Source organism: Girardinichthys multiradiatus, chromosome 2, assembly GCF_021462225.1.
Source record: "Girardinichthys multiradiatus isolate DD_20200921_A chromosome 2, DD_fGirMul_XY1, whole genome shotgun sequence".
Classification (NCBI taxonomy): Eukaryota; Metazoa; Chordata; class Actinopteri; order Cyprinodontiformes; family Goodeidae; genus Girardinichthys; species Girardinichthys multiradiatus.
In genome coordinates this window covers 40,396,672-40,412,160 of record NC_061795.1, presented here as the reverse complement: position 1 = coordinate 40,412,160, position 15,489 = coordinate 40,396,672, and the positions used below count along the sequence as shown (strand labels likewise).

General features: G+C 38.9%; 1 protein-coding gene across 4 annotated transcripts in view; it reads left to right on the top strand.

Moving 5' to 3' along the window:
• wt1a (WT1 transcription factor a) overlaps positions 1–2,635 on the top strand; it is a 29,742-nt gene extending 27,107 nt beyond the window's left edge. For 2 of the 4 annotated variants that reach the window (XM_047355235.1, XM_047355251.1), the window contains 3 exons: positions 1,064–1,153; positions 1,548–1,631; positions 1,775–2,635. In XM_047355235.1, the coding sequence (XP_047211191.1) occupies positions 1,064–1,153; positions 1,548–1,631; positions 1,775–1,896 (296 nt within the window). In that variant the 3' untranslated portion in view covers positions 1,897–2,635. Of the gene's footprint in view, positions 1–1,063; positions 1,154–1,547; positions 1,641–1,774 lie in introns of all 4 variants that reach the window. The other 2 variants (XM_047355226.1, XM_047355242.1) reach the window with 1 other exon arrangement.
• The last annotated feature ends 12,854 nt before the right edge of the window (positions 2,636–15,489 follow it).

Below are 15,489 nucleotides of genomic sequence, written 5' to 3'. Positions count from 1 at the left end.
AAAAATTTAAATTGGCAAATAAATTAAATACAAAATAAAAAATAACGCATAGACAACTAATTAATAAACTTGAACTATAAGCCGTACTTGATAAATATGTTTTTAGTTCGATTTTAAATATGACGTGACACAAAAGTCAATCTCTCTAAGTGACTCTTCAAAATCAGAAAGACAAGAAAACATGTTTTTCATGTAAGACAGATGCGGGTTGTTTTCTATATGTAAGGAAATGGCTAACAGACCATAGCTACATGTCAACACGCAGTGAGAGGTGGGTAAGGGAGGTAAAGCAGATCCTCAAAGCTCACTGTTTAAGAACTGCTGCTAAGAGTTGCTTTAAGGCATCAAGTCCTGTGAAAACCATTAAACACGATCTACATGCTGAAACATCACAAATCACCCTTTCCTCATTGTTAAGTACAATGGAGGAACTATGATCCTGTGGGCCTCTTTACTTTCAAAGTGGGGGACCTTTTTAGAGTTAATTGGCTGAATTTATATAGTGCTTTTCTAATATACCTACCACTCCAATATGCAGATTGGTGGGCAATTTATGGTTAAGTGCCTTGCCCAGGGGCACATCGACATGTGGCAGGAATCAAATTCTCCACTTTCTTATGGCAGGGTTGCTCGTTTGCTCACTGAGCCTCAGATGGCATCAGGAACTCTGAAAGAACAGGGCATTTTAGTTAAAAATCTGTCAGAAAACTCAAAAATGGGCTGTAATTGTGTCTTTCAGTAATTGTTGAAATTTATTTCATTTAAAAAATAAAAGTTGGAATAATACAATAAAGTATGTGTGTGAATAAACTTCTGCAATAAAGGATGATTATTTTTCAGACTTTTTGTTCATCTCTATCTTGAAACCAATAAATGCGGAAGGAGTCGTGTTCCTCGTTTATTTACGTTTATTAACGGTAACAGATTCAGAAACAAGTGTGAGATCATATTTGTGGAGAAATAAGTTGGACATCAGTCTTATGTATATGTAATCAAGTTGTGATATCTAAAAAAAGGTGTCTAGAGTGAAGTTATAATTCAAGTCTTTTCTCCTTTTTTCCAGGGGAGAAACCCTATAGGTGTGACTTCACTGACTGCGGCCGCAGTTTTTCCCGCTCTGACCAGCTGAAAAGACACCAGAGGAGGCACACAGGTTTGAAGCATTTTACTCAAGTCACGCTCTCTGTCTCTGTTCATTTCATTTCTAAGCATCTCTTAGCTGTCTTTGCTGTTTCCTTTGCTCATTCTCCTGTGGCTCACCCCTGCTCTTTGCACGACACCCGTCTTATGAACAGTCAGATTGCATTTTTGTTAAAACAGTGATGCTCAGAAGTGAATTACTTCAGAGAAAGTTGCTAAATGCCGGACAAACTTTGGAATGGCTTCCCCGCAAGCCTCTGCTCTACTGTTTTTTTCTGTCTCCCTCTGTGTGTGTGTGTGTGTGTGCGTGTGTGTATGTTTGTGTTGTGTTGTTGAACTTTTGTGAACTTTTTCTGACTTGTTGGTGTGTTTGAATGTGTGCGCATGCATATTGTACATGTGTTTAGGAGTTAGACCATTCGAATGCGAGACGTGTCAGAGAAAGTTCTCTCGGTCTGACCACCTTAAGACACACACACGGACTCATACAGGTAAAACAAGTGCGTAAAACTTTTATTTTTCCATTTCTTCTTCATCCATTTGATGTCCAGATATATGTTACAGACCTTTGTGAGAGAGCTTGGTGTAATAACTCCACCCTTCGTTTGTCACCTTCCCCATCCTCCTGTCTCAGGTGAGAAGCCGTTCAACTGCCGGTGGCCGAACTGTCAGAAGAAGTTTGCACGAAGCGATGAGTTGGTGCGGCACCACAACATGCACCAGAGGAATCTCACCAAGCTCCAGCTTTCCATCTGAGTCTGAGTTACAGTTTTAAACATGCAGCTTATTCCTAATGTGGAAGTTACATTTCCTGAGCTGTCCGTAGAGTCAGACTGAAGAGTTAAAGTTTTAGGTTTCGAGAAAAACATCTTAAAGTTTCAGAATCTCAACAAAACTGTCCGCTGGCATCAGTCCTGGCTTTCTGGTGTTATTGTCATGTAGACTGGAGCGTGTTGTGGTTTGAAATCTTGTTTAGACCTTGTGTCTCAACTGGGAGACTTACAATACTGTGCAAAATTCTTAAACCATCCACAATTTCTTTATGCTTTGCTTCCAATGCGTGGCTTTTCCTCAGATTCTTTTAAGGTTGTACAGTTAAATATTTCTCAAGGATTTATGAAGGTCTTTTTAAGTTTTATTCTGTCAAATTCAGTTGCTTTGTTTCAAATGTAAATCAAGATTTTCTCATTGCTGCAGGTTAAAAAGAAAACATTTTAAAGAAAACCCAGTTTGTTTAAGAAAAACAGGCAAGAATAGACCAAAAAAAAAAAACACCCCAACATTCACCTGACTGAGACTATGACACTTTTCCACCAAACCAATTAGAGCGTTGAACTGGTGCTGGTGCTACCGGAAGCATGGACTCTCACCATAAAGCTGGTTCTGCCTTTGCACCAAGTTCTTTGCTGGTCCAGAGGTAATATGACGACCTTGTTTAAAACTTAATGTCATTTAAAATTTCAATAAAAACAATAATCTTAAGAATTAGTAAAAAGCTCAAGCCAAACCATGGAGTCGGGCTGTTACCACAACACCATGCGGTAAAAACATAACTCTTGAACAGGTGAGCATAGCTCCTGGTGGCCATTACTAATCAAACCAATGTTTTTAAACTAGGCATATTCGTACATCCGTGTGCAGTAATACTGACAAGATAATGTGCTTTGTGTGTTTAAACTGTCTCCCTGCGCTGCAATCCTACACTAAACCCGAGCTGCTGCAAAGAACTTTGTTTTTGAACTTTTGTTGATGTTGCTTTAAACTGACATTTTTAATTGTTTCCTCTCATTAATTATCCTTCTCAGCAAACATTGACACAGATTGACAAAAGCAGTTGGCAAGAGAAAAGGAGGCTTCAATGTGCTTGATCTCCTAAAACCTCAGTTTGACTATTTAAAGACCACTTCAAAAGGGGTCATTTTGTGCCTTCATTGCTTTCTACTTTTGCAGTTTTAACTATTTTGGACCTGACTTTCAGCACCAATTCATACCCATCTTGGGGAAGTTTCCTAACCGGTCTGACAACTGCTGATTTTAAATAATTTCCTGTAATCTGCTTACAGTCTACTGTAAGGAAATGTAGTTAAATACTCTAAGGACGTTGCTCCTTTGGTTTGATCAGGGGCTCTTATCTATCTGAAGAGTGGCCTAAGCTGGGATCAGAACCCCATTGAACAGAAATAGGGTGCAAGATAAAATCCTAGGAAAATACCTTACAATTAAAATAATTATTAATTAGATTTGAGCATTTTTATGATTCACTTAGCCTTTTTTATTAAATATTTAACTACAAAGCTAAATAAATTGTTATGCACTGGTTAAGTACAAGGTCCCAAATGGTCCGTTAACTAGGACAAAAAGGCAATATATGGGTAGGGGACAAACTGTCAAAGGTGAAGTCGTTCTGAAGACATCATACAAACATGTTTATTGTTTTATGCCCAAAAAGCTCCACAATAATGACAAGAAGCAACAACTCTAACCCTACATTGTTTAAGTACCTAAATCTAACTAATTAAGTTTTATTATCAATACAAATTCATAAAATACAGTAGAAATGTATGTTTATTGGTAGTAAACAAAACCTTTTCATCATAGCTGTACTAACAGGGTGTGTTTACAGGCTGTTTGCTGCGTAGAAATAAATTTGTCATAAGTTAAGTAACTTACTCGTACTCTCGTACCCGTCGTCTTCCGCTTTACCCGGGACCGGGTCGCGGGGGCAGCACTCTCAGCAGAGACGCCCAGACGACCCTCTCCCAAGATACCTCCTCCAGCTCCTCCGGGGGGAGCCCAAGGCGTTCCCAGGCCAGCCGAGAGACATAGTCCCTCCAGCGTGTCCTAGGTCGTACCCTGGGCCTCCTCCCGGTGGGACGTGCCTGGAACACCTCCCGAGGAAGGCGTACAGGAGCATCCGGTATAGATGCCCGAGCCACCTCAAGTGCCTCCTCTCGATGTGGAGGAGCAGCGGCTCTACTCCGAGCCCCTCCCGGATGGCCGAGCTCCTCACCCTATCTCTAAGGGAGTGCCCGGCAACCCTACGGAGGAAGCTCATTTCAGCCGCTTGTATCCGGGATCTCGTTCTTTCGGTCATGACCCAAAGTTCATGGCCATAGGTGAGGGTAGGAACGAAGACCGACCGGTAAATCGAGAGCTTCACTTTTCGGCTCAGCTCTCTCTTCACCACAACGGACCGGTACAGCGCCCCCATTACTGTGGCAGCTGCACCGATCCGTCTGTCGATCTCCTGCTCCATTCTTCCCTCACTCGTGAACAAGACCCCGAGATACTTAAACCACTCCACTTGAGGCAGGAACTCCCCTCCAACCTGAAGAGGACAAGCCACCCTTTTCCGGTCGAGAACCATGGCCTCAGACTTGGAGGAGCTGATCTCCAAGTCCGAGGCCATGGTTCTCGACCGGAAAAGGGTGGCTTGTCAAGAGCCAGCCTAAGCATCTGGGGTCGGGTCGCCGAGGTCTCCACCTTCGTCCGCCGCCCAATCCTCTTTGCACCGGTCCCTCACGGTTCCCCCTGCAGGTGGTGGGCCCACTGGGGGATGGTCTCGCGTCTCTCGTTCGGGCTTGGCCCGGCCGGGTCCCGCGAGGAGCAACCCAGCCACCAGGCACTCTCCGACAAGTCCCAACCCCAGGCCTGGCTCCAGGTTGGGACCCCGGCTCTGCCGTACCGGGCGACGTCACGTGCCTCGATTTTGTAGTCGTCATGAGGGGTTCTTGAAACTTACTTTTGGTCTTTTCTTGAAAGCAAATGTAATGTCAGCCACTCCCTATGTATTACTAGAGAAATTTGTTTTTTACAGATGTTTTCAAAGGCAAAAATCACAACATCATAAACATGAAAACATTTTGGAAAAAATGCTAGAAAATCTAAATCCATTTGTATTTACAGTAAAGACGTTCATAAATATTTTCACCCTAAATAAATCAAACGTTTCATAATGTCTTTTGGATATGAAGTTGAAGGTTTATTGTCCATCAGCATAGCACCTTTTTGGTTGTTGTACATATGCATAATGTGGAACTACTTTGGGAACAATAGCGTGTTTTGTTATGGGCAACATGGGCAGTTGCCGATGGTGTAATGAAAAGGGTGATTGGGTGTGTGTGTGTGGGGGGCGGTATTCATACAAGAACCGCCACTGTTTGGGAAGGTTTATTTATTTGTCCCATTGTGGACAACAATTGCTTTCACTGGAATTATTTGAAGGAGAAGAGGTGTCATTCTATCTCTCTATGTAAAAAAACATCTTTCATTTCAGAATACACAGCTACATCTAGCTTTTAGTTAGAGCTTATTACTTATTTTCTAGTGTTCGCGGATAAAACATACAAAAAGATGCCTCCAAGGTGTTTATACAGTGTCCTTTTTCATTTGAAGTAATGTGATTTTTTCTGACTTGTATCTGTGGTGTGTAAATAATACAGACCTTTGGCTTTAAAATATGTCTGCTGGGTCGCACTGGCTCTGTGGCCGAGTCGTTATGGTCGAGATGTAAATAATTTATCTTCACCATGGTAACTGGGCTCTTTCCATGGAGGAAAACATGTAACTTAATTGACATATTTTAATGTTTTTTTCTTTAGTTGAATCCAGAACTGTTCTTATGTTCTTTCTCTGCTATGTAATAATATTTGAGTTACACAAAAAAGCAAATATTGGTGAAATGTTTTGTATCCAGAAGTGTGAGATAATAAAATGATGCCATCATTATGTTTTTGGGACTGATTTTATGCAGTAAAAGCTTGCAGTCTTTAATTTGTTGTCTGTTTTGGCCTTGTTGGTTAAAAAAAAAAAAAAACACTTTATTAATCTCCCAATGGACAAATTGTCCTCCGCATTTAACCCATCCCTAGGGGAGCAATGAGCTGCCATTGTGCGGCGCCTGGGGAGCATTCAGGGGCTGAGGGTCTTGCTCAGGGACCCAGAGTGGCATGCTGTGGGATTCAAATTAGGATACTCATGGCTTTTCCAAGACGCAAATGCCCTGTTCTCTGACCGCTAGGCCACCACTCCCCACATTTTTGAATAAGTGCTTCTAATCCGAGTCTATGATAAAGGTATAAAATTGTTTCCTCTTCACAGAATGGAAATTACAACCCTCTTTCAAGATTTTAGACCATTAGAAGCCATATCAAAATCTTGAAAACATAACATGTAAAGACGTTAGCTAATCTTGACCATGGTTGCCCCCACACTGTGATGCTACAGAATTCTGTTGCTTTCTGCCACACGTAACTGTCATGGTTTTTTTTTTTATTTGGAGCTGGACCAAAAGACAGACAGGAACTGGGGATGAGCATGGTGAAGATTTTATGAATAAAAATAGAAAGCAGCTGTAGCACAAACGGAACAGGGCATGAAGTACAACCAGAGAATTCAGGGAGTGTAACGGGAGGATCCAGTAAAGAAATATGACAACCAGTAAGTTTTTAACCAAAGGGGGGAGTGAAAAATGGCATTAATGCAGGTGAGTTGATCGGGGGATAATGTGGAGCAGCTGAGGCAGGGGGATGGCAGGGAGAGAGACTAATTAACACAGAGGGAGCTGAAATAAGACAAAGAAACTACCTAACCACGGGGAAAAGAAAAACAGATCTAAAAAATAAATCAAAATGTACAAAGAACAAGAATAAACCAAGAAACTAAACAATTCAATTCAGTTTTATTTATATAGCGCCAATTCACAACACATGTTGTCACAAGGCACTTCACAACAGTCAGGTACATACATTCCAATTAATCCTAACCATTGAACAGTGCAGTGCAGAAAAGAATAAAATAATAAGACAAAACCCTAATGGCAAAATAACCACTGAAAATGGCAAGACAAATAACATTATAAACAACAAGGACCTGATGAAAACGCAAAATAATAATAATAATAATATGGTGTTCTAAATGTTCTAAATCCACAACACCGGTGGATCATAACATGAAATGCTTCAGATCATCAAAGATAACCTGAGTAAAAAAAATAACACTTTCAAATGATGATTTCAATTAATAGGGAAAAAGGTATCCAAACCTACCTAACCCTATGTTAAGAGTAACTGCCCCTGAACCTAATGACTGGTTCTGCCATCCTTGGTGGCAACAAGTGCCATCGAGAGTTTGCCAGAACTTGCAATGAGAATTTTACATAGCTTTTGAAGAATTATGTCCCACTCTTCGTTGCAGAAGTTTTTTTTTAGCAACATTGGAAGATTTCCAAAGGGGAACAGCTGATTGAAGTCCAGACTTTAACTATGCCATTACTAAAGCTTTTTAGCTTTTCAGAGGTGGACTTGCTAGTATGCTTTGTCTTGCTGCAATAACCTGTTGTGGACTTGAATTTAAGGTCACAAACTGGTGGCCACCCATTCCCATTCAGGATTTTCTAGAAGAGAGCAGAATTCATGTTCCAGCAACTACAGCAAGTAGTCCAGCAGCAAAGCAGCTCTAGATCAATCTACCACTACAATGTTTGACTGTTGATATGGATTTTTTTTTTTTTGGTATTAGTTATACACTTGATATAACAAGACTAACACCTTGCAAAAAGTTGTCTCGTCAGTCCACAGAATGTTTTCACCAAAGTCTTGGGGATCATCAAGATGTCTTTTAGGAAATGTGAGACGGGCCTTTATGTTATTTTTGATCAGCAGTGGCTCTGGCCTTGGAACCCTCCTTTTAAATGTCATTTTGGCTCAGTGTCTTTCTTATTGTTGAACACTATTGTTGTGAATACTGACCTTAACATAGATAATTGAGGCCTGCAGTGCTTTAGCTGCTGTTCTGGTTTCTTTTGTGACCCCCCTGTATGTGTTGGCTATTACCGGGGCTGCTTACTACTCTTCTGTTTTCTCCATTTGTGCGTAATAGCTCTTATTCTGGTTTGCTGGAGTCCCACAGGAACGGAAATTGCTTTCTAGCTCTTTGAAGAGTGATAGATATCAATATCTTTGTTTTGTGTTGTTTCTTGGATTACTTTAGATCTGGGCATGATGTGTAGCTTTTGGAGAACTTTTAGCCTACCCTGTGTTGTCCAGGTTCCACATAATGGATTTCTGGATCTGGTAATAATCGGGTCTGGGTGTGAGTAGTGAAATTCAACTCAGTTTTTCCCAAATAATGTGGCCAATACATTATTTAGCAGGCACTTACATTTCACATAGGACCAGGTTGGTTTAGATATAATCATTATTGATAACCAAACTATCTTTGTCTGATATTAAAGTTTGTTTGATTATCTGAAATTTAAATGACATTTAAGTTTAGCAAAACAAACTAAACCGAAGAAATCTTTAAGGGAGGAAATTATTGTTCACAGCGCTGTATCTCACAAAATTGCATTTTTAATTTGAAAATATACCAGAATCATACAAGATTCAACAAACCAGACCAGAGCAGACACAAACAGTTGCACAATTGCAAACTCACACAGTACAGTACCATCCACTTTCCTCTCGTCGTTATCTCTCTGCAGATTCCTCATTGCATTCCTTGGCTCTGCTCTCAGTGAAAAAAAAAGATAAAAAATTAATGTTTTTTCTCAGCCTGTCTATCTCTTACCGCTCTTTTTTTTTTTTTACTCCTCATCCGTCCTTGATCACCAACAGTTTAATTTTTCAGGGCAAAAGTGCCTGCCTTCTTAATGTTTTTTGTTCTCTTGTCTAACAGGGAATGTTTATTAGGAAAGTCAACCATTAACAGTGCTTACATTCGTTAAATTAATTTATGGTGTTCTAAATTTTTTTGCATTATTGTTCTTGTGCAAAGAAAAATCTGCAAACTCAAGAACAAAGACAAATGGGTGCAAAGGTTTTTGTGGGTTTTTTTGTGAACTTTTATCGTAAGTTTAGCCAAAGTGTTAGTGTAAATCAGACAATGTGTCCAATTCCCTCCATGGAAATCCCCTGAAACTCCCCAGGGCTCGTGTGCTATATCTCAGCTGTCGGACGAGGCCAACATCTCTCATCCCTTTTTCTGCTCTTTGTGTGTGTGTTTAGCATTTAATCTCTACTTCATCCTCGTGCCGACGAGGCCCTTTGAAGCCTGATATCTGGTCAGTGTAACTGTGGATTTGTCCACTTTCAGTAGTCACATTACACACTGGATCTTAATGTTCTGCTTGGAGCAGATACAGAGAACATAGAATGAAGCCCTTATAGTAGCAATAGAAAGACATCTCATATGAACTCATCTCAGAAGTCTAGTACAGAGGGTTAATTCTAACATTTTATTTAACAATGTTTTGACCTAATGCTTTGTTCTAAAAATGCTGATTATTTTAAAATGGCCCACTTTCCTGTCCCTTTAAAACGTCACCTGAAGGTATAAACCCTTAATTTTCACTGTCAAATGCTTCACTTCTCTGTTCTATTTATTAGTGTTTTTAATTATTTATAAATTTTAAAAATGTATAAATGTATAAATATAAACAATACATTTATTGTTTCAGGCTTGAAAGTTTTTATTACATCTGGCTTGTATTCGTTCAACAGTGTTGTCACCTTTTAAATGTTTGGCATTATAAACATGGCTGGCCTAAGATTTGATACACAGATTATTTCCTGATCTTTACAATAAACAAAAAATATTTTTAAAACCTTCCCCACAGAAACTGAAACATTTTGTTGCTAAAGAGCCAAGGGATCAGCTTGCTTGATCTAGCTAACATAAACTTGCTTGTTGCAGCGTTAGCCAAAAAAAAAGCTAGCTTAATCTAGCTAGCTTAAACTAACTCATTGCAGAGTTAGCTGAAAACAAAGATTTAAATTGCAATTTAAACAAAAACTTAATTTGGGGTCCTTAATTATTCATTTACAATATGATTTTTTTTAAACTGTTATTTGGAGCACAAATTTGAATTTATCGTGCTCTGACCCACAATGGTCAAAATATATTCAGGATCAAAACTATAAACATATTCAGCTAAATTGTTTAATATGTGATGCTGAAGGTTCTATAAAGCCTTTAACTGAACAAGACCAAACTATTAGTTTATAGATGGTGATTTTGACTGAGAACAGATGATAGTTTCTCTTTGCTGTCATAAAATTAATTTCTTTGAAAGCATTCATTGGATTGACCAATTTTCACAAAACTGAGAAAGTCCAAGGAGGTGAACATCTAAAAAGCAGAGGTGTAAATTTACCCAACTTTTGTAGTGTTTTGGAGCCAATTATAAACAACTGCAGATTTCAAGATCATATATAAGTTCAAAGATCTTTAAATAACTACAAGTTATCATTACCACTTTGCCGAGGTGTGAAAAAAGAGAATGCCAACTATGAAAGAAGCACCTGCTCTAAATGAACACATCCAAGCTAGTATGAAGCTGCCCATACTGATAAGTCAAATGCCTACAGGAGAAATATTTTATAGTAAAACAAGACAAACATTGAGCCTTTTTGGGCACAGTGATGAAAAGCATGTTTGCAGGACTCATGGTGAGGTAGAGAGGAAGAGTGGTCCTTTATCCAGCCAGAGTGATGTCAGATACCTACTGATGTCTACATAAAGTTTGTGGTCTAAGCCTCAACTTACTAAGAGACATTCTGCCACATATTAGTGGGGGTTAAAGAAGAGCACAAAGAAAAGAAAATACATCAGAAGAGGAGAAATGAAACATGCTTTGCAGTAAATCTGTGTTGTGATGTGTGGAAACTAAGGATATGGTCCTGGTACAGCTTAGCACGGCCCATTTTCCTGATCGATGACCAAACACACACACATAGAGAAACGAGAAGCACTCACGGTTTGTTTCTCAATTGGCTGCACTTCCACTTGCTCTCAGATTTACATTTATTCCAGCCTCAAAGCTGCATTAATACGCATAAATACAGACATGCATACATACGTAAAAGTAAATAAAGTCTGTGAGAAACGAAAAGCAGTCGAAAAGCAGGAGTCACAAGAATTATAAGAAAAATAGGATTTTTGAATTTAACCCAAAAAGGTTTTAATTTAAAAAAAAAAAAAACGCATAAAAGAGGTCAAAAAAGCTCAATTAAACTGAAAATATGCAAAAAAGATGAACAAATCAACTGACTGCACAAACATAACTGACCTGTTAAGACATGACACACAAGGGCATATATATTGGTTGATCAGACCATTACAACACAACAAGGGTAACTAAAGAATACAAACACTAACTACAGAAAAACAGCACAGTACAGTTACATTTGTTGTTGAATTAAACACTAAAGAAGGAAATGAAAACCACTAAACTTATAAAATATAAAAGAGCTACTTTAACAAAAGAAAATACAAATTCCCCCTCTCCAGCAGGAGTTGGTAGTGCTGACTAATTATCCCCAACAGGTATTTGATGTTCTGAGTCCTGGCCATCACCTTTTGTCTGGCCAAACGCCCAGGAATTATGAGGGAAGAAACCAGTAAGAGAAACAAGAATTAGCAATAATTAAAAATCAAAGATGAGAAATGAGTTGATCAAAATGCATGTGAACCAAATGTGCGCACTTACAAATAGGACCCATGCATTTAACGACCTCAACAAAAACTTTGTTGCAAACTAAAGTCTATTATTGTGTTTGGATGAATGAACAATGACGGTGCATGAAAGTTACTCAACTTTACTGGGGTGTGGCCATGGATTTGGCCATAACAAGTGCTCCTTCATAATGCAGCCTCAAGAACATGTTGTACATTTAACTGTATGTTCTTAAATTTTGGCTTTCTCATGCCACCTGGATAAAAGTTTCTGGGGCATGGGCTCATACCAGTGCCCTTGAAAAAAGTAATTAGTGTTTTGCTGACTGGTCTGTTCATATTTAACTTCATAAGTAAAAAGTCAAGTCAATCTTTTTACTACAGAGCTGTAAATGAAGAAGTTTAGATATAAGAGGAACAAGAAAAAATGGTCTGGGGCTTTTTGAGGGGGAGGGGCTGGGAGGTCAATCGTGTAGCTTGGCTGATGTGGTGCAGAGGTCAGAAAGGTCAGGATGCATTCAGACTCTAAAAAACGCTTTTAAGCACTCAGCCTACACAAGCAGCTGCTCTTTGTGACTTCTCCAAATCCCTCTCATGTTGATTTGTTTCCTTGCGCTAAGAGGAGCAGAGCAGAAACTAGGAGAGGAGATTCATTATGAGCTTCACTTCTCTTCCTCTCTGTTGTGTTTGTTTTCGTAAGTTAAGCTCACACCCTTTGCTGATGTTGATCAGTCTGGAATTTAGTTTATCTTATTTCTTTAGTGTAACATTTCTGAAATATTTTTTTTCCTAAACAACAAAATTCCATTTTGTGTGTCATTATTTTGTCAGTATTTTCACACTAACCTTTCTTCCGTTTTAGGCATCAGCCACACATTTGTAAAAAGATTTTAGATCAAATCTTCACATGTTTCCCATTAAAATAAACTAATTGTGTTCATTGTTTTTTTTTTTTTTTTTTTTTTTTTTGACTGAAAAATCCCTTTCTAAAAAAAGTTGTTTCGATGCAAATTTTGAAAAAATGTCAATCAACTAACATTTTGTGTGTACAGGAAAAGATCCACCGTTTTAGGGAATCTGCTTCTACCTAGTGGTTGATCTGCATCATTACATCTTAATTTCATTAAACTGAGCCTTGTAGATGTAAAACACCATTTTTGCACAGCATTCATAAACAGTTTCTTAGTTTGAATTAATGTCTTACTTTAGATGATTCGATGGTTATTGGATTACCAATTTTTGCCATGATTAATACAACACTTCACATGAAAACTGAACAGGCTCTTCAAAATCAGGAAACAGTTAAAAGCAGCCCAGTTTCCTCTAAATCAGTGTTTTGTTTTTTTTCTGCAAGGGGAAGTTCTGCTTTTCGACTTGCATAGATAACCAGCATACACAGCTGCAGAAGAGAAATCATTCTTTGGGTTTTAATGTGGGCATTGCCATGCATCCATCACTGTGCTTTAAGATTTGGAGTTGTGCACGCAGATCCTCTGTATAGAAGTAGAATGCAGGCCTCATTAATAGTTCTGATTAAGCTCTGTTTTGCTTAAGGCACGGCAAGGCAAGTTTATTTATATTTCAGTAGCAAGACAATTCAAAGTGCTGTACATGAAAACAAGAAAAAGAGACATAATAGGAAACATACATGACAGTGGCATAAAGGTAATTAAATAATTAATAAACACAATAATTAAAGAGAGTAAAAATTAATAATTACAATGATAAGATGATAATACAAAAAGATAAAAAATAAAAAATTTATGATAAAATGATTAATAAGAAAATGAAAAGAAAGTTGGACTGAAAACTTAATAATCTTTAGATAACACATTTAAAGGCCACTCTAAGCAAATCAGTTTTAATCTTGATTTAAAGCAACTTAGGGTTTCAGCGCTTTTACAGTTTTTGGGGAGTTTATTCCAGATTAGTGGAGCATAAGAACTAAAAGCTGCTTCTCCATCATTGGTTCTGGTTCTGGTTCTGCAGAGTAGATTTGAGGCAGAAGACCTGACAGGTCTGGGTGGTTGATGCACTGACAACAAGTCTGAAATGTATTTTGGTGCTAAGCCATTCAGTGATTTATAGACTAACAGAAGTATTTTAACGTCTATTCTCTGAGCTACAGGGAGCCAGTGTAGGGACTTTAGAACCAGGGTGATGTGCTCCACTTTCTTAGTTCTAGTGAGGACGCGGGCAGCAGCGTTCTGGATCAACTGCAGCTGTCTGATCGACTTTTTAGGCAGACCTGTGAAGACACCGTAAGGTAATCAATTCTACTAAAGATGAACGCATGAATTAGTTTTTCAAGGTCCTGCTGTTAGTCCTTTAAACCTGGAGATGTTCTTTAGGTGATAGAAGGCCGACCTAGTTACTACCTTTATGTGCCTCTGAAGGTTCAGGTCTGAGTCCATCACTACACCAAGGTTTCGAGCCTGACTGGTGGTTTCTAGCTGTATTAACTGAAGCTGTGTGCTAACTTTTAAACGCTCTTCTTTTGGTCCAAAGATTATTACTTCAGTTTTGTTTTGATTCAGCTGAAGAAAATTTAGGCCCATCCATGCATTGATTTCTTCTAAGCATTTACCCAGCGATTGAATGGGTTCATGGTCACCTGGTGACATCGTAACGTATAGCTCTGTGTCGTCTGCATAGTTATAACTTACGTTGTTGTTTATTCAAATCTGAGTTAGGGGTAGCCTGTAGATATTGAATAGGAGGGGCCATAAGATGGACCCTTGGGGAACGCCACATGTGATCTTTGTGGTCTCTGATGTAAAGTTACCTACTGACACCAAAAAGTCTCTGTCCTTCAAGTAGGATTTAAACCAGTTGAGTGCTGTACCAGAAAGGCTGACCCAGTTTTCCAGGCGCTCTAATAAAATGGAGTGATCAACAGTGTCGAATGCTGCACTAAGGTCCAATAATACCAGCACTGTGGTTCTTCCACAGTCTGCATTTATACGGATGTCATTGAACATCTTGACAAGAGCAGTCTCTGCACTGTGGTGAGCAGGAAGACTGACTAGAAGACATCGAGAAGGGCTTAGTTGCTGTACAATTTCTTCTGAGTTTTTGTAGTTTATTTGATGAAATTGGGAAATTTTGTCAAAATCAGTTCTCGTTGGAGACAACATTGGTACTGGACTTGATATGGATGTGCTGACCTGTAAATTCATTGCAGGCTCTGGTAGAGTGAGTCCAGATGCTACAGTTACATGTTGAGTCAAACCAAATAAATAAATAAATAAATAAATTGCGCATTGGATTTTTTTTGCATTCTTCTTTGCAAAATAGTGTATGTTTAGTCATATTGGACAGAGACGATGTTCTAGGATTGCCCAGTATTTCGTTCCATCCATCTTTCCATAAACTCTTTTTTTTTTCTTCTTCTTTATGTGAAATTTGCCTGGAGGGTATAATTGTTGAGGTCCAGAATTAGAAACATCCATCCTATCAAAGACAGGATTTGAAGTCTACTGAGGCTGGTTTTCCTTCCTTTGTTTGTACTGGCGCCGATGTGATGGAGTCATAGCTTTCTTGAAACGCCTCCACAGGGAAACCTCTTTTATTGGGCCTTCTTCTTGTTCAGAACCAGTTTCCTGCACAGGTAACTCTTTTGCAGCATGTTTTTTTGATCCCTGAAGTAGTGTGAGGATGGCATCTTCCACTACTTCAAACTTTGTCTGGGGAGGGGATGCTACTGTTTCTGGTTCTGAGAGAATCTGTGTTTCATCTACAACCACTTCTCCAGAAACTATTAAATTATTGACAGTTTGAGGCTCAGAGGTAGTTTCTGTTGTTGGCTTCTTACCTCTAGACTTTTTAGATTGTTATTCTTGCTGTTTCTGGATGGATTTCTCTTGGGTTTTAGAGGCTCTTTTCAGCACTTAT